This window comes from Arachis stenosperma, chromosome 7 (genome assembly GCF_014773155.1).
Source record: "Arachis stenosperma cultivar V10309 chromosome 7, arast.V10309.gnm1.PFL2, whole genome shotgun sequence".
NCBI classification, from domain to species: domain Eukaryota; kingdom Viridiplantae; phylum Streptophyta; class Magnoliopsida; order Fabales; family Fabaceae; genus Arachis; species Arachis stenosperma.
The window spans coordinates 91359645-91384150 of NC_080383.1; the positions used below are offsets into that span (position 1 = coordinate 91359645).

Sequence of the window (24506 nt, forward strand, 5' to 3'; positions counted from 1 at the left end):
GGTTATTTACAAAAAGATTTTTAAAATAAACTCACTTGACATAAATTTATTAAAATTTTAAAATAAAAATTTAGTTTTTAATAATATTTAAAAAATTATATCAAAATTTAACTTTTGAATTTTTTAATAGATATATATTTAATATTTAGTTATTTTTATTGTATTTTTTAAATTTTACAGGAATTTATTTTTCATTTGTATCTTTTTAGATTATCTTTATGAGAGACCTAAACTTTTTGATACCACCTTAATAGTTTGCATATTTAATTGGACCAAAGTGATTATTAGACATTATTCAAATAAAAAGAAAATCTAAGCTACGATTCACTAAAAGGATTCAATGAAAAAAATAAAGATATTACTTTTTAATGAGCTATAATATATTGTTAAAAGATATTTACTTAAATAAAAATACTAAAAATATTTTTTTTAATGAAAATTTTTTATTTAAAAGTGTAATTTATTTATCATAATACTAAAAGAACAAAAAAACAGTCAAAATTTATCGTATATAACATTTATTAATCACGGTAACAATTAACAAATACTAAATAAAATACATTGTTGTGACTGATTTTAGCTAATTTTTTTGTTATTAAATATTTTCGTTTATTTATTTAGTCATTCTTTAAATAAAAATAACACTTTTATAACATATCAAAATCTAATCCTATTATTCAAAAATTTAAAAAAATATTTTCACATAAACATAATAATTATAAAGTTGGTTAGAGTATCTATCTTGTTTAAATATTTTTATCCCAGAGATGGAAATTATTATCCATATTGTGAACGCAATATCAAGGTTGAACCGAATGAAAATCCTAGAGAAGTAACTAATTTGATTTATTAGTATACATAGGTGGAATTCGGTGTACATATTTTGTATTAATGAAAAAAATAAATACAAAAATAAATGTAATATTGTTGTTGGGGAAGCAACTGAAGAAGTGGTTGATGGGAGTGATTATTAGCGTGGGTCATCATCATCAAGATGGCTGAAGTCGGGTTCTCGAGGCTTTTGGGGGGGAAGGCCGATGCCCTCCGAACTGGAAGAACGGGGCTTCTGCCCACGCAGATTAGTTGCAAACCGGGAAGCATACATAGCTGAATCTAACCCAATAAGCATAGTAGAAGTAGCAGCAGCAGTAGTAGTATTAGCAGTAGAAGATGAAGACGAAGAAGATGGAATCAAGGCCTTTGTATCATCATCGTCGTCGTTGTCATCATCATGATGGGATTGATCATCATCGTCGTCATCATCAGGCTTGTTGATGTGGTGCAGGGATGCAATTTTCCTCCTCTGGTGGCGCCTCCAGGCAGCCTGGATAAAGATGGCAGCCCAAGTCCTCCACTGTTGGGAGTAGAAACGGAATGTGTGCTGAACCTGCCTGCTGTGAAGGCGCCTGAACTGGGAAGCAACAAACTTGAGCTCCTCTGCCTCCAAAGCGAATGCTTCCATTTCATCCATGGCCTTCACAGTCCTTGTAGATGACGGTAAATTCGACGATGATTTTGGGTCTAGTGCCCATGTTAACAGCTCTTCTCCACAGAAGTCACCTTCTTTCAGAAAACCTCTGTTGAAGAATCCACTTCTTCCGCCATCCGTCGTCACACTCTCAAGTTGCCCACGTACGATGAACAACATCTCATTCACCGGATCCCCTTCCCTTATTATGCACGTCCCTTTTGTATGCAGACACGGCTTCAGCCGCTCGCATATCGCATCCAGCAACCGCTCATCCATGTTGGCAAACAGAGGAACCTGATCATCCATCCATCCATACATTATCATCTATCAATGTATAATACATTCATACACATGCTTTGCTTATATATATATATATAGCTACTTAGCTTACCCTTCTGACCAAATTCAAACAAAGGTATCTTTTGATGTCTCTCCTCAGATCTTTGGGAAGTTTCTGAACCAAGCTCTCTTCATCTACTCCACGTGTGTTAAACCATTTACATTTATCATAGCGTCTAACTTTTTCTCTTAGCTCCGGTGGAAGCAAGCGGTGGTGCATCCATTGCTCTGAGTCACGTCTTCTGATCCTCATTTCCTCTAGACGGACAGACATCGATTGAAGAAAGTTCTGGATACAAGACCAAAATAAATTATTATTATAGAAACCTTTTCATCCACACTTATTGGCATGCATTTACCTGCATCTTTCCAATCAAAACAGCAAAAAGGACAAGCCCCAAAACAGCTAATATAATACAAAACAGAATTTCTCCAACGTAGGTGCTAGCTTGAAGCCCTTGACCAAGTGTGCTGCGTAAAGCAAAATAGAATGAATCTTCTTAGCTTAGTAAAACCTGTTAACAGATAGACACCTTCAAACACACTACTTAACAAGTCTCAATCATCAATACACTAACGCTAGCTTGATTAGGAAAATACCTTATGTTTTGGACACCCCACCATAAACAATAACAAAGTTTAGGAAAGAAATTGATTGATGCAACAATATTAGATGTTATTGCTTGATTGAAAATTCCATAGTCAAATGGGGCGTGTCATCATCAGCGGAACACTTATTCCTAAGAATCGTTGGGCTAATCTTTCTCCATTCTTCATAGCCAGTAGCACGCTTATTTGAACCCCCACAGTACAAAAAATGCGTGAAACATCGCTCTTCCTCCATGCAAGCATTCCTCCAGCACGTGTCATTACGTTCTACAGCTAATAAGTACCATACAGACCCAGTTATCTGTGACATGAGCATTGCACATTAGAATCACAAGAAAGTTGATGATGTATAGTAATAATAGGCATAGTAGCTAGTAAAATTTGCATGACCTTTGGTTGCAATTAATTAAGATGCACTTACGTGGCTGCCAAGCATGTACCAGGTCAAGTAATATGCGGCGCCGACCAAAGCATTCTCCGAAAAAACACCTGCTGTCTTGCTAATCTCTGAGGCCAAAGGTAGAAAGCGTAGAAATCTTGGAAAATATTGGAGGATGACAATGTTCAACAGTTGCGTTTTTGTAGCTAATACCTTTGTGCGCGCTGGATCATGAAGGTATCTCCACACGACAATCTACATGCATGACAAAAAATGATTGACTCAATAATATTTAATTAATTTCCGAATTGAAAGGAAACAAAACAAAAGCTAATAACCTGTGGCAAAGGCAACACAGAGAGGAAGTCAACAATGAAGTAACGTTGCAAATATCTCTTAGCAATTTCTGCAGGATCTATGACGAGTTCACCTCGTCCAAAGACACGAGAAGAAGGCGCAATGAAAGCAGTGCGAAACTGGAAACTTATGCGAAGGATGTAGATAGCATCGAAGATTGTTCTGAGTGTAACTGCATAGCTTGCCAGGCTGCTGTCTATGGCGAGACAGAATGATTTGTGATTGAAATATGGGAGATAAAAGAAAAGGGGATCAAAAGATACAGATATGATACACAAAACTTGAAAGAATTTATTCCACTGCAGAAGAGTCTTGTCTTGAGGGTCAAATATTTTTCTCTCAGACACTTTAAGATCTTCCGGAAACACTGATGCCCACGTCACTCCACTTTTCAGGGATCTCCCAAGTACTCTTAGCCCATTCGATCCCCTTCTCATTCCTACCCCAAAAGATTTTGATGCATTGTCGTTTCTCCTTATTCCGCCACTCCCACCAGTCGGAGGAAGCGGCCCTAGTCCCTTTAGATTAAATCTTAATTTCCTCATCTATTTCTATATATGCTGTATCAAGCGCCAAATCAAATAGGAATTATTAATGCATATGGATGACATTGCATTATTAATTATTGGATAACTGCTAGTAAAGCTCTCCTATTACTATGTGACATGCAATCAATCAAACATTTTGAAGATTACAAGCAGTTTAATGCTCCTATGTACAATTGCAAAGCAGACAGATAGATATTGTCGTAAAAAAAATAACGATTGCATATGCATGTGTCTCTGATATTCTTAATACCAAATGTCCAAAGATAAAAGATGGGATCAATAACTAAATTATATTAATTATTGAATATATCTATGATTTGAAGATGAACTTAATACATATAATTAATGCCGATATTTGAACAAGCGGATGAGTGTGCGTGCATAGGAATGACAACCATAAGAATGCAAAGCCAAAAAGAAATCCACAAGTAGAGAAAGAAAAGGAAAAACATGCATCAAGATTCATCTCTCCACCTGATTTGATTATTTAAGACTCTTTTTTTTTTCTTATGATGGCTGTATGTTTTCTCCGACATTATAGTTACACTTGCTTTTATTTTTTTTAATTTTTGCAAGCCTCATTTAACTTATTCTTATTACCTTATTTTATTTTCATCCCTTAATTTTAGTTTGGTTATTGTTAAGGTTCAACAAGTATTTTTCTTAATTCATTTATTACTTCTCTTTTTTTTAGTTGGTCATAGTTTGAAATTAGGAATTTTTTATATTAGTGTTGTCTCTTTCTGTTTTTGGACAGAACCCGGGCCAACAAACCGGCCCAAATCCCAAGGAAACGAACTCCCATTCCCAAACCCGACCCGGATTTTAACTGCCACTTCCCTCGACGTTGAGTTATGCGACCTCCATTGCAGACCTTCAAGTTCCAGGTTGTCACTGCCGTCGCCCGATTCCAGCCGGAACTGCCGTTAACTGCAGAACCTCCTATGTTGGTGGACAGCCACGCCAAGATCAGCTCTGTTATATAATACTTACTTCCATCCACCATTGTTTGCTTTTCGTGAGTATTTCCAACTTAATCAGTTGATTTGCCTTAGTGTCTGCGTGTGATCCATTAAGGAGCTTGTTAACTTTGAACATGAATTTTGTTGATGAATCGTAACTCCAAATCTACTTCAATGCTGGTGACTTCATTTCATATGATTTTGTGGAATACCGATTATTGAATCAACGAATATTTCTCAGAATCTTTGCTGGTTCTGTTTAACCCTTTGGAAACATTCAGTTTAGTCACCTTCAAACTGAACCACAACAAACAATAGTATTTAGATCAGATTACATTTCAGCTCCAAACCAATTCAAATTGAAACCAGGGACACCCCTTACCTGTCGTAAGTACTTACTGATGAAGGAATCAGAGGTCAAATTCCTGTTTTTCTTAACTCACCAAATTATGCCAAAAAGAAATTAAAACCACGTCTTATTCTTAAGTTGATTTTTAACTTCCTAATTGTTTTTCCCTCATATTTAAACCCCAATCAGTAAATTGGGGTGATATTTATATGATAAGGTAAAATATGCCCAAAAAAGGAGGGAAAATTGAGTATGGAAAGGGAAGCAAGGAAGAAGGTGGATTGCAATTTGATAGGGCTTGCAATCCATAAGTAGAGCAGGTTCTTCAGTCCCTGCGTTGCAGCGGATTTGACAGTGGGATTAGGTGGTAGTGAATTAGTGATGCGGTAATGTAACCTGAATGTTCACTCCAGTTCGAGCAATAGTTTTACTTAGCTGATTCTCTTTTATTTTCATTTATATAAATTCTCTGTGATTTACTTGTGGAAGATTGATCTCAGAATATACATTCATTTTTGTTTCTTTCTGTTCATTTTTATTTTATGATCGTCCACCACACAAAATCTCTAAGAACACTTTTCATTTGATCTTAAACAAATGCTGACAGCCTTTGGGGGTTTATGTGGCCCAGAATTATCAAGTTCCTAACATCAAGAAGCTAGTTGACACTGCCTTAATTATGGCAAATATAATAGAGGAAAAATACCAGAACCCAAAGAGGAGGAGTGATGAAGACGATTGATGCCTATAAAGCTTCTGAAAAAGCACAATTTGGTAGAAGAGATTTTGTAAGGATTTAAGTTTATTAATTTGCCCTTTGAAGGCAAACATTCTCATTCTTGTCTTTTATTGCACTCAAATTTTCTTCAAGACACAATTTAAAGAATATACTCTGGTTTTTCAGATCTTGGATAATAGCTTCATGCCAAAACCGTTTTGTGGTCGCTAGAGTTGTATTCAGTATTCATTTGAATCATGTCTCTATAATATTTTTGGTAATATCGCCCACATCCTGCCTTTGAGTATTGGTTTTTGACTCTTGAAGTATTATATTTTATGTTTGACCATATGCATGTTTACCTGTTAAATTGTTTTCTCCTTTGGTGGATATAATTGTTAAATTTAAATCTGCATCAGTTGCCTAATCAGTAAGCATAACACTTTCTCTTTCTGTCCAATTTTCATCCTTCCGTTTTTTACACACATACAGACGAGCAAAGTTGAGGAACCTCACTTCGAGTTGGAGGTCCTGCATCTGATCTCCATAACATTTCGTCCACAACATCATTCAAACTCTCTATCCTCCAAAGTCTTCCTCCCCTTTGCTTCCTTTTAAATTTTAATTGCATTCTCTGTGTTACCTCCCTTTTTGTTCGCTTGTAAACAAAGGAGATTTATCTTCTTTATGCCTTTGCTGTTTGTTTTGGTATCTTCCTCAATTCAGCTATTTTTGGGTGCATTATTCAACTAACACAGTCAGCTTACTTCTTTTGGTATTCTTCTCCTGCTACCTTGATGTATACATGTTCTAGTCTAGGCAGAAGCATTTAAATCCATTGATACCTGAAGTTTTGTGTCTCCTCTATTCCGAAGGGGTTGAATTCTGCCATCAACGCTCTGCCATGTAGAACTTGTGGGGGTAACTTAAAAAAATGACAATGGATAGATTGAGTTTCAAGAGATTTAGAACATTATTGGTTGTGGGTTCCATAACCTTCCCTATTTTATTCACACTTACTCTGATGCACCAACACTCTATCTATGATCTTGTTGAGGGAGTTTCCAATATTAACATATTGGCTGCAAGGGCCCAAAATGCTACTACGAATGTCTTAAAAGAAGGGCGTCGCAATGCTACAGTTCAAGTTGAGGAAGGAAAAGATCAGAATGTGGTAGGTAAGGCAATTGTTTGCAACATTTTCTGCCAGCATTTCTTCATCTTTTGCTTCCACTGTCAGATGTCTTAAATACTACACCCGTTACTGCATCTGTTGTCCTCAATTCTGATTCTCAAACTTGTATGTTAGATAAGATGTTGGGAGGCAAACAACAAATCAGCTCAGAAGAACAAGCTCAGACTCCAACAAACGCAGATATTGGTAAAGCTGGTATTTGCAGCTTAATCTCAGCCTATTTTTATTTTCTGATATACTTACTTGAAATTCATTTTATTATTTTCATCGTACAGTGCTTGTTCTAGACAAGGCAGGATTAGTTTCAATTATTAAGGGTGTATCTGGTTGTACTTTATAGGAAACATACTTATGACTTCTTGAACTTAAATCCACATCTGGATTATTATTATGGACTTGAGAAAATTTCCATTTATTAACAACATTAGTAGGTTACCATTGGTTAAGGTAATCTGATCTTCATTTCTAGCTGAATCTTGTGTCAAAATGAATACTAACATGGTTTCATCTTATTCATTCCCATCCATGGAGTCAAAGCTATCATAACTTCTGTAAACTATCAACACATTATAATCTAGATTTAAATATTATTTAGAATCCAGGTATCAATATTTAAGAAATCTTTATTTCCACACTACAGGTTCAAAGAATCATTCATTTGAAGATGAGAAGAATGATTCAACCCTATCTACAGTTGGCTTTGCTAGTGTCAGACTCCTTGATGGACTTCTAGTTTCCACATTTGATGAAGGATCATGCATTAGTAGGTATCAATCTTACTTGTTTCGCAAACGTTCCCCTCACAAACCTTCTGTATATCTGATATCCAAGCTACGAAAGTATGAACATCTTCATAGAAGTTGTGGACCACATACCAAATCCTATGACAAAATTATGGGAAAGAGCACAAAATCTAGCAAAAGCGGTGCAGGTGAGAAGTGCAAATACCTTGTCTGGACAGCTTCCAATGGCCTAGGGAACAGGATGCTAACCCTGGTTGCAGCATTTCTTTATGCTATCCTCACAGACCGTGTTCTACTAGTCAAATTTGGGGATGATATGTCTGATCTCTTTTGTGAGCCATTTGCTGATTCCTCATGGTTATTGCCCAGGAATTTTCGATATTGGAAGGATCAGAAACATATCAAAACGCATGAAAGCATGCTAATCAATAAGGGATACAATGCAAAGGAGATTTTTCCATCATTTCTTATTCTTAATCTACAACATACCCATGACGGTCATAATAACTTTTTCCATTGTGATCATTGTCAAAATCTTCTTCAGAGAGTTCCCGTGATGATTTTATGGTCAGATCAATATTTTGTCCCTTCTCTTTTTCTGATTCCATCCTTTAGAAAAGACTTGAGCAAAATGTTCCCCCAGAAAGACACAATTTTTCACCATCTAGGACGTTACCTTTTCCACCCATCAAACAAGGCATGGGAATTAATCAGCAAGTTCTATCAGGCGCACTTAGCCAAGGCAAATGAGAAGATTGGCCTGCAGATTAGGGTATTCAATACTCATAGAGCATCACATCAAACTATTATCAATGAAATTATAGCCTGCGCCCTCAGGCACAAGCTTCTTCCTGAAATAGACATGGAAAAGTCGACAACTTCTTTGAAGAACCATGCCACGATCTCAAAAGCTGTTCTAGTAGCATCATTATACTCTGAATATGGGGAGAGGCTGAGAAATATGTATATGAGGAACACAACAGGGACTGGGGAAGTGATAAGAGTTTCTCAGCCAAGTCATGAAGAGCGTCAAAAGTCCAATGATGGCATGCACAACATTAAGGCATGGAGTGAAATATATTTGTTGAGTTTGTGTGATGCATTGGTTACTAGTCCCAAGTCTACTTTTGGTTATGTTGCTCATGGTCTTGGAGGTTTGAAGCCGTGGATTCTGAAGAGGCCATATGGGGAAACAGTCCCAGAGCCTCCTTGTCAACGAGCCATGTCCATGGAGCCTTGTTTCCATTATCCTCCCAAGTATGAATGTAGTGTCAATAGAACTATTGACTTCACTTCCCTCGTTCATCACATGGAGCATTGTGAAGATGTACCTAACGGATTAAGGCTGATCAATGATAATCGCAAAGGTTAGTCACTTAGTTGCTAATATCTTTACCTTGTGCTTGATTAGCTCATCGATGATCACAGTGATATGATATGAGGATGTGGCTCCCTGCCATCCGTGCAGTTAATAGCCTATTAGCCTTGCCTATCTTATCATGGAGTCATGGAGTCACGGACTTAGAGAAATATGTAATTTAACTTCAAATTAATTCTTATTTATTGCATAAATGACTTTTGTACTACTGTCCTTTAAGTAAGTTATATGGTACTTTTATTGTGGTGTCTAAATTATTTAAAATATTTAAAATAAAAAATAAATTATATAAAATTTATTAAATATTATTTATTTTTTTTAATAATTTAAATACAAAGTAATAGATACTATAGCATTTACTTCTTTAAATTATATGCTCTTATTTATGAGACTTTTAAAATAGTAGGTAATTGACTTGGTGGAATGTTTGTATATATATTTTAGTTTTATATTAAAAAATCAATCAAAATGTAATTCATTCATTAAACAAAATCTGCTCAGCTTATTAATCAATATCGCGTGTGGTTCTACATGACATTTAATTGACCAAAATTGCTTAGGCAAAGCATTTTAATTGAAAAACAATACGTGACAAAAATTTAAGTGTAAACACGTGGAAAACGTAAATAACTTGCTGGTACTTGGTCATTTTCGTAAAGTGGATAAAATAATTCAAGTATATCCAAAATTTATTACATTTTTATTTTAATAAAAAAATTAACAAACTAAAGAATATATTATGTTTTCTGGTTGCGGAGAGGAAGAAAAGTGGTTGCGGAGAGGAAGAAAAGAGAGAGAGAGGGGAGGGGGGGGGGGGGGGGGGGGACTAATTACCAACGAAAGCAACAGTTAAAGCATCAGTCAGCAAATTAAATGAACAAGGTAGCTCAAGGTTGAACTAAAATACACATCATGCATGGATGAACAACGTTAATAACTAATTAATTTTGTTATTGTTCTTGTTTGGTAACTAAATCAATATACATGTGTATTAGTTGATGATTCTTTTCTAAAGTTCAAAACGTATGTCTTTTTTCATCTTTCTCAAGTTCTTTTATAATTGAACGAATCATAATTATATATATATAAAAGCTATTAAGGTTTGAAGCGTTCTTAACGTTACGAATTTGATTTTATATCTAATTATATTCAAGTTATATCCTATAAATCTGACTTTATTGCTAATTATATCCAACTTATAACATACAGATCAATTTTTTTCGATATTTGGCCAAAAAAATATTTTTATATTAAATTATAAACATTATACCATAAATCCTAAATTATAATAGAAATAAATTACATAAATAAATAAATAATAAACAAATTTCACTCAATTACGAATTTTTTAAAATAGTTATATTTCGATCTTGTACTTATTCTATAAATTATTATAGAGTGTAAAAATTTTAAAATTTATACATAAACCACTATAAAGATAAAAGTTTACGTTAAGTTAAAAAATTAACTAAATTAATTTGATTATGATAAATATTATTTTATTGAGTTAATTAACTAATTAATTTTTAATTGAATTTGATTAAATGTTGCAGGCCAAAGAAAAACAAAACAATAACTCAATAGAATGGAAAATAAAACCAAAGTTGGTGGGCTACAAAACAATAAAAACCCAAAGGTGTTGAATAGAAAGTAAACGGGCTAAACTTGAAAAGAACCAATCCAAGCCCGATTTCATCTTTCAAGCAAATCTCTCCAAATTGCTTTCACCAAAAGCAACGTTCACCTTTTGTCACTTCGAACAGAACACAGAAAAAAGAGAGAAAGTTTAGTTCCTAAGCTATTCATCAAAGAAGAAAAGAAAGAGAAAGGCTAAGCAAAAGATTGAGGTTTAATTACCAAAATCAACCCATCTTAGGCTAAGCCAAAGGTCAAATGTAACTTATTTCCTCTTGCATGCATCGTACTTTTTTCTCCTCTTTCCCAATTTTCTGCCACTTCAAATTGGGATATATGTGAAAGATGATTTATGATAAACACTGCTATGACCAAGATTATTTCTTGGAGACCAAGTAGTACTTCAATGGCTCATATCTGGTTTACCATTGAAAGACTGTTTCTCTTTGCTTTCCTAAGGCTTTCGGTCAAACAAGAGAAAGTCAGACTCAAACTTTTAATTTGGGGATTAATTGAAAAAAGTGATATAGTAATTTGGTAGCACACAACTCAAGGAGTTGACCTAGGAGAGAGCGACTCAACAACATGCAAGGAGATACAAAAGAAGATTTTTCATGATTCTAAAGCCAAGGAGAGATAACCAGTGTTTTGAGGTTCATGTTCTGAGAAGAGTTCTTTGAAGAAGTTCATCAACTTGGACAATACTTCCTAGTCAAAGGAGCATTCCGCCAGAATGAGAAACTAAATCAGAGGCAAGCAAATCTGGTTTATCACATAGCAAAGAGGCTGTTGAAGCATCAATATCCTTCATGTTTTACAGGTTGTAATTTTCTTTTTAATGTTTATCTTTCTGTAATTTCTTGAGGTAAAAGGCTGAATGAGAGAGTCATTGAAAAAGCCTAAGAGTGGAAAGAGGCAGAGTGATACACTTGAGTGAAAAGTCTAGAGTGATTTCGGATTTCTTTAGGTTGATTTTGTGTCTTGTATCTTGTACCAGTAAAGTATCCCTTTCTTAGTTGGGTGAGTACTAAGAGTGAAGAGTTAGGTATTAGTATAAACAAGTTAAGTTAGGTTAGAATTTGAGTGTGAAAGGATTGTGTCAATCCTGTGAAATTGGTGTATGTAATACTTTAACTATAGTGTAAATTTCACCACTATTATGGTGGAGACTGGATGTAGATTATATTACACAAAGCAATTGAACCAGGATACATGATGGACTCTTCCCTCCTTTATATTCACGAGACAAAAATAAATTATTTCATAAATTTTTAGCTGTTGAATTCAAACAGATTCAGATTGATAGTTTGTTTAAAAAGGATTATTTTATTAAAGTAAAAGAAGGTCATAGATTCAACCTCTTTTTTCTAAGTCTTCTACAACATTCAATTTATGTGAAATCTAATTACCATCATAAATTAGTAAAAATTAGAGATTTATGTAAAAATTAACTACTATCATAAAATGATAGGTATAATAAATGATAGTACAAGATAGTGAAAAAAAGAAAAAAACAAAAAAATATGTAAATTATTACACCCTCTAACAATGATTAATATTCACATAAATCTCTATATTCTATAAAAATTTAAGATAATAGTCAATTTTTACATAAACATTTTACACTCCATAACGATTTAAATATGTATTCTTGATAATTAATAAATTAATTTTAATATATACCTAATATTATTATATGTGCAAGTGTTGAAGCACTCAAAAGTAATTAAATTAGAGTGTCTTTTGTTGAGTGCATGCTCATCGCAATGCGCAATAACAACATTCCCCCTTAAGACAGCTAATATGTGCACTTACCTTTACTGAGACATGTGGCATGCTGTATATGCAGATCATTCCTTTTGGTTTGGCCCTCCACAAAGTGGACGCCACAGAGCACTGATCACACCACCCTAATTAAAACCTACTTTCTTGCTTTATTTGTTCGTTGCTTAGCTGTTTGTGTTATCCCAATGAACAATGATCTCTCGAAACCGGAAAGTAGAGCCTCAAAGATTAAAGGAATATTTGTAGCATGCAACGATGAAAAAACAATAACTATTCTCTAAGGATATTCCAACATAACTTATTTTTCTTTTTCCCCGCCCTCCTTTTCTGCCGCGAATTGTTTTGATATAGATAACAACTCTCTAAATGATGTTTCATGACAAGTATAGGAATACCCAAGAGAAAAAAAAAAAAAAACAAGATTGCATTCTTTAGAAATAATAACTAACTTCGCTCTCAAGTAACAAACATGTCATGGAGCGCATGGCCGAAGATGACATTGGCAAAGTCTTTTGTTCGTCGTGTGAAATTTCATTAGAAGCCGGATGTGCCCAGGACAAAAACACGTGCGACAATATAAAAACGTGTTTATTCCGCAAGTCTTCTATTATCTAATACATATGAAACGTAATGATATGATATATATCTTCAACTGTGACCTAAATAATAAGGATCTCGCGAACAGTGAGTATGTATTGTGCTGTGGTGTATTATAGTGCAACATGGGACCAGAGCTCCAATGGGAGAGAATAATGGAAGACAAGAAGTTATGATATCCATCCAACCATGTCCATGCCACAGGTCACAGGTATGGTTATGGAGAGTGAAACAAGAAGGAATAATCCGTCCCAAAAAAAGAAAAAGGGGAATAAAAAAGGGGCAGTATATTTTTTCTACATTCTAAGGAGCGCTCATGTCTAGTGATTGCGCGCAAGACAAAGTGATTTGTTGTTTATGCTACGCCTTACTGTGCAGACCTCCCATGATTTAAGCAAAGGATATGTTAATTTAAAATAAATAATCACGAGACATAATCCTGAACAGTTTAAAAACACTTTGATTTTATTAATAAATGAAGTAATCCCGTTGCAACATTATAATTCATTTGTATTTAGTTTAGGGCGTGGTTTCCTACCTTGGTCCTGGTGTAAGTAATGTATGACTTTGGATGCATAGCTATCTTTTTAGTCAAAAGTACCTCAGGTCGGGTCCCATGCATTCCTCCCTTTTGTTCTATCTCTCACTTCACTTTCCAGTTTCCACAGCCATAGATATTAATCAATATACAAAAAAGAAAATTAGAAAAGAAAGCACAAATCAAGTAGAATAGAGTTGGTCTCGTCCCCTGAGGACCGAGGCAGACCTGAGGCCAGAGGAGTGATGATTATCTAATCGTAAAGCAAGCGATCCACTTTGGATACCCATTGAAAAGAAAACAAAAGAGGAACAATAATAATAATAATAATAAAAAAACACGAGAATGCTCATCTGCCTCATCATTCATCGCCATGCCTTCAAGAGCGTTGCCACCAAGTGTTAGCAGGGCAAAGAGCAAGGGCGTGTTCCTTGCACTGTCCATTTCAGCTTGTGCTGTGATCCTGTGCTCTGTGCTTTACTTCCTTTACCATTTGTGGCAGTCTGTGGTGCACAGAGGAGCAAAAACCATCCCGTTCGACGCAAGTGCTCCGTTGAAGCTGCAGAGGTTCTCCTACAAAGACCTGAAGCAAGCGAGCAACGGCTTTGACAGGTGCAACGTGATAGGGAAGGGTGGGTCGGGCACTGTGTTCAGGGGAATACTGAGGGACGGGAAACTGATTGCCATAAAGCGGTTGGACTCCATGACGGTGCAGGCAGAGAGAGAGTTCCAGAATGAGGTGCAGGTTCTGGGAGGGCTGAGGTCACCCTTCTTGGTGACCCTGCTGGGCTACTGTGTGGAAAGGAACAAGAGGGTGTTGGTGTATGAGTACATGCCCAACAGAAGCCTCCAGGAGTCCCTCTTTGGAGATGCAGATGCAGATGTCACCTTGACTTGGGACAGAAGGTTCTCCATTATCCTCGATGTTGCCAGGGCTCTCGAGTTCTTGCACCTTGGATGTGATCCGCCCGTCATACACGGCGATGTCAAGCCTAGCAATGTCCTGCTCGACGCAGACTGCCGTGCCAAGATCTCCGACTTCGGCCTCTCCAGGATTAAGCTCGACCCTCCTGATCTTGCTGTCGACTTGTTCAGCCAGGATCTTTCAGGTAACTTAACTGCCGACACTCATACTCCCACTCACACTCACACTCAGAGTGTTGATGAAGTTGATTTCGCTATGGCCTTGCAAGCCTCCTCTTCCTCCAAGAATAGCATTAGCAGGCCCTGCTTCAATGTTAGACCTCTCAACTTGAATTCTTTTAATTACAATCCCAATCTTGCTGCCGCCGAAGCTGAAATCACCACTGTAAATACTAAAGGCAAGGAAAGCTCTACTTTTGATTTGGGAGGGGATGATTGGAGTGGCAAGTTTGTTCCTTATGATGATGAGTTTTCTAGCCTTGATCATAGCAAGGACCTAACTGGAGTTCATGCTTCTTTCGCGGACGATGACAAGGCAAATGGGAAGCAATGGGGAAAGGACTGGTGGTGGAAACAGGATGGAAGCGGTGAATTATGCAGCAGAGACTATGTCACGGAATGGATAGGGAGTCAGATCGGCCCATCCAACGCAGATTGGGTCGATGCAAAGAGTAACGTTGCCGACAAAGCTGAGTTGGAAAGATCAGGTCCAATGGATGAAGCCAGTGATGCAAACGGACCCCAGCTACAGCAGGTCTTTGGTATGGAAAGCACCGTTGAGAGAAAGAAGAAGAACCCGCGGAAGATGCGAGAGTGGTGGAAAGAAGAGCACATTGCTGAATTGAGCAAGAGCAGCAGCAAGCTCAAGAGTCTTCAAGCCAGGTGGAAGAAAGGCTTAAAAGTGCCCCATTTTGATCTGGGCAGAAGATTTTACCTTTGCAAACGAAAGAACTTGGGAGAGGAGGGTGGTCAGAATGAGTATGATCAAAATGGGGAGTTCAGCTTCAGAAGAGGATGGAAGAAGAAGAGCACTCATTCCGTTGGAAGTGACATGTGGAGTGGGGATCTTTTCAGCCGCGAGCTCAGCAGCACAACCAGCATGAGAGGGACACTGTGCTACGTGGCTCCAGAGTATGGCGGCTGCGGCTTCTTAATGGAGAAGGCCGATATATATAGTTTTGGGGTTTTGATTCTTGTGATTGTGTCGGGAAGAAGGCCGCTACATGTTCTGGCATCTCCCATGAAGCTTGAGAAAGCTAATTTGATCAGCTGGTGTAGGCATCTTGCTCAAGCGGGTAACATTTTAGAACTAGTGGACGAGAAATTGAAGGAACATTACAACAAGGACCAAGCAAGCCTTTGTATCAACTTGGCGCTTGCTTGCTTGCAAAGAATTCCAGAGTTGCGCCCTGATATTGGGGACATCGTTAAGATTTTGAAAGGGGAGATGGATCTTCCGCCACTTCCATTTGAGTTCTCCCCTTCACCACCTTCCAGATTATATAGCAGATCAAGGAGAAAACAGAAGGGCACTGTCGAATAGGTTTAGGTGTTTAGCGATGTTCATGGAACCTGAATGATTCATGTTGTATGTATATCATCTATCAGATAAGTTATTTTTGGTGTTTTCGCTAGAGCCTACAAGTTGCATAAACTCTGTTTGTAATTGTATGTATCCTTGTCAATTGTGAGTGTGCGGTTGCAGCATTGGGTAGCTTAGCTCTTCATTGTAATAGGTAAGGGCAGAAGGCTATTTGTTAGTTGCAGTTTGTTTTTCAAGAGATCAAATTGTCTTAAAAGGGCTCCCCTAACATGACACCATACACCACTTGTTTCTTACTTTCTTTTATGTTAAGAGAAAATTAATCCTACTCGTCAACATATAAAGCATAGTTGAAGTTCAACTAAATCATTCTAGTATATGTCCAGTTATGCACACTAAAAAGATCAATGAAATTTGAGGCCAAGCAATAAACATACTCTCCCTTACTTATCTATTTATTTTTGGTCAATTAGGGCTTGATGAGATTGACAATGAAAAGTTCCACTTGTAGGACAAAACAATGGTTAACAAACAATTCTAACACTATTGAATTGGCCACGCGGTTATGGACCACTGAGGTCGTAATCAGAGACTAAAGTGAGTCACTATTGAAACAGCATCATTGACGCACACTATAGATTGCTAATTCTGTCCCTCACCAAGGGATAGAATGATTCTGCATATCTTTCTTAATAACAGGGTTTAGTAGGGCATATCATTTTCAACAATTTGAAATCCGAGAGCTTTCAAACATAAATCAAGGAAGTATACGTTACATGAAAAATAAATAAAGCAAGTGGTGTGTGTGAATTGACACAAAACGAGAGAAAGTCTCTAGATGTGATTCCAAGCAAGCCAAACAAAAGAAGAGAGGGAGGAGAGCAGAGCGGGAAGATGAAGGCGCGGAGCAGCAGATTTATGGGCGGAGGCATGAGGAGGATGAGCTGGAGGAGGAGGAGGGAGGGGATGCACAAGTATGGAGACCTTCATTCCGTTAAAGCATTGACCATTGCCGCAGATGAAGTAGTACCTTTGGGCCTTTTTGAGGGTTATGAAGTCTTTGCCGCTACTCCAGTTGCCAATGGCCCCTTGTGTGGTGCAGTTGTCGTAGCCAGTCTGGTTCACCTCAAACACATTGTACTGCGTTTTCTGGTACCTAAATGCTGTCAAAACCATATGCAATTATGCATACAATAAACAAGAGTCAAGAAGAAAAAGGAGGAGGATGAAGAGAGAGTAGTGAATACTAACAGATGAGGTCGCCCACGAAGAAAGTTTGGTTATTGGACCAAAGAGTGTAGTTAATGCCAGGGTTCCACCCACGGTTGGCTCCCACAATATGGTCTGTGGCGCTGACAGGCACACCACAAAGGGAGAGGGTCAACACCAACACCAACACCCACCTCATCATGCCTTCACCCTTCATACTTGGCACTCTCTATAATAATAAGGATTAGTATTCCAACCGTTGCTGCACGCCTGCACCCACTTGCCACTTGACATTTCTTAATTAAACAATTCTCAAACATATTAGTACTCTCTCTCTACCAACGGTCAAAATTTTAGCATATCCTTTTCATTTTTTTCCTTGTTTTAAAATAAAACCTGTGACTCGCTATTATTGGCACATACTGTGCTTGTTTTTTCGTTTGTTCTTCGGAGGGAAGAAGCTGGGAAACGAGAAAGTAATTATTATATGGTTTCCTTTTCTGCATTGATGAATCAAAATTTGTTAACCTTTGCCCCCACAAAAACAAAACTAAAAGGTCATGCTCTGGTTAGCTTCACAGCTTCACTTTGAAAGAGTTCAACGCGATTTATTTGTATCCCTTCATTGCATTTCACGGGTGTAAATGGAACGCAAGTGCTATTTTTACTATCAGAGGGAAGGTTAGGACCGAGCAAGGGGACGAATAATCTAAATATATGTATGTAATATGTGTAAAAAGCATGGCCTTCTTAATTAATAAGCCTTATGAAATCCAACAGTAAAAGGATATCAGCATGTCCATATAGTGAGTGGTAAGTGAAACCGATCTTATCGGGTTGATCCCCATGGTCCATGGAGATCTTCCACTAAGAAACAGAACTGAATTTTGAACTTCATGTGATGTTTAACCACAACTTTGAACACAAGGGAGTGCTAAAACATCAAATGACCATGGATTCATTCAGTAATCAGTACATATGTTCAAGCAATGATAGGTATTTAAGGGGCTACAGCTAAAATGCCTCAGCTCTCAGGAATCATGAATGAAACAAAGAGCATTTCCACAAATGTTGCCATAATTAAAATTGTCAACGCTTATCGACAATGTCTCAGCTGCAACATTTTTGTAAAATCCATTCCAACCTGCTCTTATTTAGAGGAAGAAGATGTGGTGAGCGATATCTTCATCTTCAGCATATGCTTGTATTCTTTTATTGGCATGTACAATCAAATTTTATGTTGCTATAAGTCTATAGCTTTTGCTAATGCGAAATGTACTTGCATGAAAGTAATGTGTATGAAAAGAGAAGAGGACTACTTACAAGTCCTTGAAGCGTATGCTCTTACATTCCAATGAAAATACTGATGCCTTATGTTCTCGGCTGAATTATGAATGGAAAATGGTGGTGAGAAGGGTGGTGAAGGAGTCGAAGATGCAGCAAAGGAGTATCTCAGGTTGCCGGGCCCAAAACTTATGGGAAGAGGAGAGGGAGGTGATGATGTTGAAGACTCACACCTGAGAGTCATATTCATCATCACTAAAATTCACCTTCATTCTGATTTGCTTCCAATGATAATCTCCTGGATTAGTTTTAGGTAATTGATAACATCAATTGCAAGTGCGGTTTTCTTTATAACTTAACTGTGAAACGCCATCTAGTACCAAACCATCAAACTAATTATTTTTTTAATTTCTTGAGCACCCGAGCATGAGGTTGACTTTGGGTTGGCCAGTGGTTCTTAGCCTTTCTTTTTTCTCAGTGAATATGAAAGTTTAAAAATAAAAAGCATAATTATTATTTCATATACAACGTTTAGCTCTAGCTCCATTTCAGTAACTGGCTTTTCTTAGCAACATTCGAAGTTGAATTGAAATACAGACATTGCTGAATGAAGTATCACAAGAATCACCTAAAATTAATGGCAAGGAGGCAATTGCTTAATCTTGTTGAATTTATTTACAAAAAGATAATAATATAGATCACACGCAGTATGATCAAACTGCAATTGGGTGATGAAGCTTTTTAAATTTTAATTCTTTTTCAAGTTTGATTGATTTTGTTAACATAGACTTAAATTATGCAGAGGTCAAGACTACCTTTAACCCACTTGAGCTCTACACTCTCTCTATCTACACAAACCCCAACCACTTTTGAAGGCGGAAGAAGGCCCTTAGCATTTAACTAAATACATAATTGAAATTAAACTTTAAAAAAAAAGAGAGAGAAATTACAAAGCAATTTCAAATGTAAGGATTAATGTGAGATGAATAATCACGAATTCCTGCTCCTTCCCATCCCATCCACTCTTCCCACAGGTCCCAATCTGGATCATTCATTCCCCTCATTGCTTCATCGATGCCTGCATCATCTTCGCATGCTTCGTGCATTTCCATTTCCATTTCATTGGATTCTCCTCTCAAATTGGACATTACAACCTGCATTCCACATAAGTCACATGGAAACCCCAATTAGATCCGAAATTCTGCTACAACCTATGTGGCCCATGAAAGTTATGGCAATTAGCAATTCCAATCTCAGCATTTTTATTCAAATCAATCATTCCAAAGAGGTCATATTTTGACTTAGCATCACCGTCATAAGCATTATCAATATTAAATTCATGCATTACAAAAGCAATAAGCTCAGCAAGATAACTCACATCATAAGCCTGGTTGATTTGGTGAAACTGCACCCCGCATTTGCTCCCTCTGCATACATCTGGATGGTACTGAAACAAAACAAAAGACCAAATATATTAATTAATTAAGAATTATCAAATGTTTTAAATATTAATTAATTAAGGAGACCGGGGATGAAACCTGCAGTGCAAGCTGTCTAAAAGCCTTCTTAACCTCGGATTGAGACGCACCGGGTTGGACTCTTAAGGTCTTATAACAATCCGTCAAAGAAGAAGAAGAAGAGGAGCAACAAATCTCAAGTCTTTTCTGTTTTCTTTCTTGACATCCCAATTGCATCCATGACCATGAATTACCACCAATAACCCCAGCAACAGCCATAATCAATCAGAAATCCTTAAGACACGGGAATTTTGAGACTTGAGAATTGAGATTAAATCCTAAAATAGTGGGTTTCCTCGTTGAGAACTCGAAGGTGATATTAGATAAAATGAAAGGCGCTACAAATCCAAAATGGGATCTGGAAGCGGAAGGTATAAATAGAAAAGAAACGTGAGAGGTCAATGTAGGCGATTCGAGCTCTTATCCATTGGGTCAGAGGCTATTGTGGCATGACGTGGAATCTTGCATTGTCGTTAGAGCGACGACTCAGACAAACAGAGTTGAACTCTCGCTCCTGTTCCAATTTTATGTTGATCACGTGCTTCACCAAAAAAATACTGGTCCACCGTTAACCAAGGATCAATATTTTGCCCTTATTATGTTAGTATGTTTATCTGTTTGTTATCCACTAAAACTGTTATTTTAGGTATATTCGTTGACGCATCACTGTAAATTCCACACCCAAATAAAAATTGAGATCATATTCATTTGTGTTTTTTAGCAAAACTTAACACTACATTACCACCAATCTGTACCACAGAAAAAAGAAAAAAAAAAACTAGAGGCTAAGAAGGCGTGAAGAAGGAAAAAACAATTGGGGCCACCGCACCTAACACGTGTTGATATTGACTTGACTGGGCCAAGGTGAAAGGGCGGAGGTGAACAATAAAGTTCCAAATTGAGAGAACAATATAGTTCCAAAATTGAATGGTGTTGAACACAACACTAGACGGATGGAATGAATTTAATTGTCTTTGGAATTAGGAGCACAAAGGGTTAGGGACTGGAAGAGGAAGAAGAAAATGGGGACCATTGTGATTTCTTTACCATGCACGAGTTCTTTTATTAGAAGATTGCTTGAGGAGAAGCTTGTAGGTTGTTCTGTCTGCAATTTGGGAGAGCGAGAACTAGGATTGGGTTAAAAAAATCAATTAAACTTTTGCAACTTCAGATAAAAAATGAGGGGTTCAAATCATAATTATTTTTGGAAAAGGTCGTTGATAGCCTTGTCTTAGAGAGGGCGACCGAATCCTTATTCCTTTGCCAAGAAATAAAAAAACACACACATATATATATATATATGCATGGTTGCATGGACGCGAAAGTATTGCAGATAAATCTTTTGAGCTTATTTATTTTTGTGTGCAAAATCATGGCTACACCAAACTAATAATTAAGTGGGGAGCACGACGAAAGTAAGTTAATAACCTGTTGTTCCTACATTTGAATTTGTTCTGGCAAACTTTGGGCACGTCCATCTCTGTTTTTTCATCAACAAAAATATACAATCATATTAGCGGCTGCATCTACATTGTGCTCTGATCCAATCAATGTATACTATTGAGGCTTGATTCATACAATATCTGCCTCATTCTGCAGACAACTTCCTGCAGTGTTTTGCCTTTTAATTCCCCGCAAAAGCCAATTATTGATTCATTCGCACTTGTCTCTGTCACTATATTGTTGTAAGAAAAATAATGTGCTTATTTAGGAAAAAAGAAAACAACACTTGAATATGACTTTCTCTATTAGGATACTACCGCACCTCACCATTATTCATTCATAGTTTACATTCAACGCACACCGGGAGGAAAAAAAAAAGAAAAAAGAGACAAAGGGCAGTGTCTAGCGCGATAAAAGAAGGCTTATAAAAATTGAAGGTTGAAGCTCGCTCAATCAACCTCTTCAATCTTAGGTCCACCAGCGGAGCTGTCATGGGCAGCATCGGCAGAGGATGGAGCAGCAGTACCACCACCTTGATACATCTTGGAAATGACAGGGTTGCATAAAGCCTCAAGCTCCTTGAGCTTGTCCTCAAACTCATCTACTTCCGCCAACTGGTTCCCGTCCAACCATTGGATGGTGTCATCAATGGCCTTCTCGATCCTCTGCTTGTCAGAAGGATCAAGTTTGGCACCAACATTGTCATCCTTGATGGTGTTCCTCATGCTGTAAGCATAATTCTCCAGTGAGTTCTTGGCGTCCACTTTCTTCTTGACCTGTTCATCCTCTGCTTTGTACTTCTCTGCCTCCTGCACCATTCTTTCAATCTCCTCTTTGCTCAGCCTTCCTTTGTCGTTGCTGATAGTGATCTTGTTCTTCACCCCCGCCGTCTTGTCCTCCGCAGACACGTTCAAGATACCGTTGGCATCGATGTCAAAGCACACGTTGATCTGAGGCACCCCTCTCGGCGCCGGCGGAATCCCCTTGAGCTCAAATGTTCCCAAAAGGTTGTTGTCCTTGGTTCTTGCCCTCTCACCCTCGTACACCTGAATCAGCACGCTGGTCTGGTTGTCCGAGTAGGTGGAAAACACCTGCTCTTTCTTGGTGGGTATGGTGGTATTCCTGGGAATCAAGACCGTCATCACCCCACCGGCGGTTTCAATGCCCAGGCTGAGGGGCGTGACGTCGAGAAGAAGCAAGTCTTGGACTTTCTGGTCGCCTTCGCCGCTCAGGATGGCAGCTTGAACAGCAGCCCCGTAAGCCACGGCCTCGTCGGGGTTGATGCTCTTACAGAGCTCCTTGCCATTGAAGAAGTCCTGCAGAAGCTGCTGGACCTTGGGGATTCTGGTGGAGCCGCCAACAAGGACAATGTCGTGAATCTGAGCCTTATCAACCTTGGCATCGCGGAGACACTTCTCAACCGGCTCCATGCACTTCCTGAACAGGTCCATGTTGAGTTCCTCGAACCTGGCCCGAGTGATGGTCGCGTAGAAATCAATACCTTCAAAGAGCGAGTCGATCTCGATGGTCGTCTGTGCGGTGGAGGAGAGTGTCCTCTTGGCCCTCTCACACGCTGTCCTCAGTCTCCGTAGCGCTCTCGCGTTGCTGCTCATGTCCTTCTTGTGCTTCCTCTTGAACTCCGCCGCGAAGTGATTCACCAGCCTGTTGTCGAAATCCTCACCCCCCAAGTGGGTGTCTCCGGCAGTGGCCTTCACCTCAAAGATGCCCTCCTCGATAGTCAGGAGAGACACGTCAAAGGTGCCGCCCCCGAGGTCGAAGATGAGGACGTTCTTCTCGCCAGTTTTGGAGGCCTTCTTGTCTAAGCCGTAGGCAATAGCAGCGGCGGTTGGCTCGTTGATAATTCTCATGACGTTGAGGCCTGCAATGGCGCCGGCGTCCTTGGTGGCCTGCCTCTGAGAGTCGTTGAAGTAGGCGGGGACGGTAACGACGGCGTTCTTGATGGTTTTTCCCAGGTAGGCCTCGGCGATCTCCTTCATCTTGGTGAGCACCATGGAGGAAATCTCCTCGGGTGCGAACTGCTTCTGCTCGCCTTTGTAGTTGACGACGATCATGGGCTTGTCTTGGGGGCCGGAGACCACCTTGAAGGGCCAGTGCCTCATGTCGCTCTGGACGGAAGGGTCGGAGAATCTACGACCGATGAGGCGCTTGGCGTCGAACACCGTGTTCTGCGGGTTCATTGCCACCTGGTTCTTGGCAGCATCTCCGATGAGGCGCTCGGTGTCCGTGAAGGCAACGTAGGAAGGAGTGGTTCGGTTGCCTTGGTCGTTGGCGATGATCTCTACGCGGTCGTTCTGCCACACGGCCACGCAGCTGTAAGTGGTGCCTAGATCTATGCCAATGGCTTTCTCAGTAGCGGTAGCCATTTCGACAAATCAGAAGTAATAAGTGAATAATTTAAATAAAACAGGTTTAATTTGCTTATGACTGCAGGTTTAGATGATGCTTTACGCACGTATGTTAGGGTCCTATTGTACTGACCTGGATGGATGGAGGCGGGGTGTATATATATATTGCACAACAATTTGCTTGGCATGAGGACGAGGAAGATATTTTCCTTCTTTTGGGAAAGGCAGAAGGTGGTGGAAGGAACTCATGATGAAGTTGAGATAGAGCAAGAGAAGTCGAGAAGAAGAATGAATATGAGAGGGAAGACCAGAGAGTTCTCGACACTCGACACTGCTTGACTATCAAAAGCCCGAATTCTTTCAACGTTTTTGTTTTAGATACGGATTCTCTCCTTCAGCCCTTTTCACCAAAAAAGAATAAACGTTTCGTCCGCCTCTTATTTCTAGTTGAGTTCATGTCATTATCAACCGTCTTGATTTGAAACTTTTTAGTTTTTCACTATTTTCTTATAGTTAATTCTATGGTATTTATAATTTTGTGTGTAATTTTTTTAATTTATTTATCATAGCAAACTTCAAATAATTTTAAAATTATTTATTTTTATATTTATTAAATT

At 38.3% G+C, this 24506-nt stretch overlaps 5 protein-coding genes and 1 pseudogene across 15 annotated transcripts; 2 read left to right on the forward strand and 4 right to left on the reverse strand.

Annotated features, from left to right (window-relative positions):
• Positions 1-970: 970 nt before the first annotated feature.
• On the reverse strand, positions 971-3700 carry LOC130940145 (putative cyclic nucleotide-gated ion channel 8; annotated as a pseudogene).
• Positions 3701-4542: 842 nt separating this feature from the next.
• Positions 4543-9290, forward strand: LOC130941837 (galactoside 2-alpha-L-fucosyltransferase-like). 11 transcript variants are annotated; one of them, XM_057870440.1, is made up of 6 exons: positions 4549-4721; positions 5622-5802; positions 5919-6009; positions 6225-6910; positions 7042-7122; positions 7568-9290. In XM_057870440.1, the coding sequence occupies exons 4-6, from the start codon at positions 6667-6669 to the stop codon at positions 9040-9042; spliced, it is 1800 nt and encodes a 599-aa protein (XP_057726423.1). In that variant the 5' UTR covers positions 4549-4721; positions 5622-5802; positions 5919-6009; positions 6225-6666; the 3' UTR covers positions 9043-9290. The 11 variants fall into 11 exon arrangements, with proteins under 11 accessions (XP_057726424.1, XP_057726423.1, XP_057726427.1 ...); XM_057870441.1 differs by lacking the exon at positions 5919-6009 and having other exon boundaries at positions 4543-4721; positions 5646-5802; XM_057870444.1 differs by lacking the exon at positions 4549-4721 and having other exon boundaries at positions 6547-6910.
• A 4329-nt stretch (positions 9291-13619) lies between these two features.
• Positions 13620-16620, forward strand: LOC130940868 (putative receptor-like protein kinase At1g80870). The gene has a single exon (XM_057869141.1). It carries the CDS (start codon positions 13977-13979, stop codon positions 16068-16070), a length of 2094 nt encoding a protein of 697 aa, XP_057725124.1. The 5' UTR covers positions 13620-13976; the 3' UTR covers positions 16071-16620.
• Positions 16621-16707: 87 nt separating this feature from the next.
• On the reverse strand, positions 16708-17729 carry LOC130940870 (early nodulin-like protein 19). Its single transcript, XM_057869143.1, has 2 exons — positions 17322-17729; positions 16708-17233 (listed from the first exon to the last, which is right to left on the reverse strand). The coding sequence occupies exons 1-2, from the start codon at positions 17494-17496 to the stop codon at positions 16905-16907; spliced, it is 504 nt and encodes a 167-aa protein (XP_057725126.1). The 5' UTR covers positions 17497-17729; the 3' UTR covers positions 16708-16904.
• A 1563-nt stretch (positions 17730-19292) lies between these two features.
• On the reverse strand, positions 19293-20470 carry LOC130940871 (chaperone protein dnaJ 8, chloroplastic-like). Its single transcript, XM_057869144.1, has 3 exons — positions 20102-20470; positions 19942-20010; positions 19293-19717 (listed from the first exon to the last, which is right to left on the reverse strand). The coding sequence occupies exons 1-3, from the start codon at positions 20297-20299 to the stop codon at positions 19523-19525; spliced, it is 462 nt and encodes a 153-aa protein (XP_057725127.1). The 5' UTR covers positions 20300-20470; the 3' UTR covers positions 19293-19522.
• Positions 20471-21924: 1454 nt separating this feature from the next.
• LOC130940869 (heat shock 70 kDa protein 5) lies at positions 21925-24208 on the reverse strand. Its single transcript, XM_057869142.1, has one exon. It carries the CDS (start codon positions 23905-23907, stop codon positions 21973-21975), a length of 1935 nt encoding a protein of 644 aa, XP_057725125.1. The 5' UTR covers positions 23908-24208; the 3' UTR covers positions 21925-21972.
• Between the last annotated feature and the right edge of the window lie 298 nt (positions 24209-24506).

Excerpts from the sequence above, each read along its gene's own strand:
- LOC130941837 (XM_057870441.1), top strand. The coding sequence starts at position 6,667 with ATGACAATGGATAGATTGAGTTTCAAGAGATTTAGAACATTATTGGTT. Across the intron at positions 6,911-7,041 it reads AAAAGATCAGAATGTGGTAG|ATAAGATGTTGGGAGGCAAA; the intron begins GTAAGGCAATTG and ends CTTGTATGTTAG. Across the intron at positions 7,123-7,567 it reads CGCAGATATTGGTAAAGCTG|GTTCAAAGAATCATTCATTT; the intron begins GTATTTGCAGCT and ends TCCACACTACAG.
- LOC130940868 (XM_057869141.1), top strand. The coding sequence starts at position 13,977 with ATGCCTTCAAGAGCGTTGCCACCAAGTGTTAGCAGGGCAAAGAGCAAG.
- LOC130940870 (XM_057869143.1), bottom strand. The coding sequence starts at position 17,496 with ATGAAGGGTGAAGGCATGATGAGGTGGGTGTTGGTGTTGGTGTTGACC. Across the intron at positions 17,234-17,321 it reads CTTCGTGGGCGACCTCATCT|CATTTAGGTACCAGAAAACG; the intron begins GTTAGTATTCAC and ends TGGTTTTGACAG.
- LOC130940871 (XM_057869144.1), bottom strand. The coding sequence starts at position 20,299 with ATGGCTGTTGCTGGGGTTATTGGTGGTAATTCATGGTCATGGATGCAA. Across the intron at positions 20,011-20,101 it reads TTAGACAGCTTGCACTGCAG|TACCATCCAGATGTATGCAG; the intron begins GTTTCATCCCCG and ends GTTTTGTTTCAG. Across the intron at positions 19,718-19,941 it reads AAATCAACCAGGCTTATGAT|GTTGTAATGTCCAATTTGAG; the intron begins GTGAGTTATCTT and ends TGTGGAATGCAG.
- LOC130940869 (XM_057869142.1), bottom strand. The coding sequence starts at position 23,907 with ATGGCTACCGCTACTGAGAAAGCCATTGGCATAGATCTAGGCACCACT.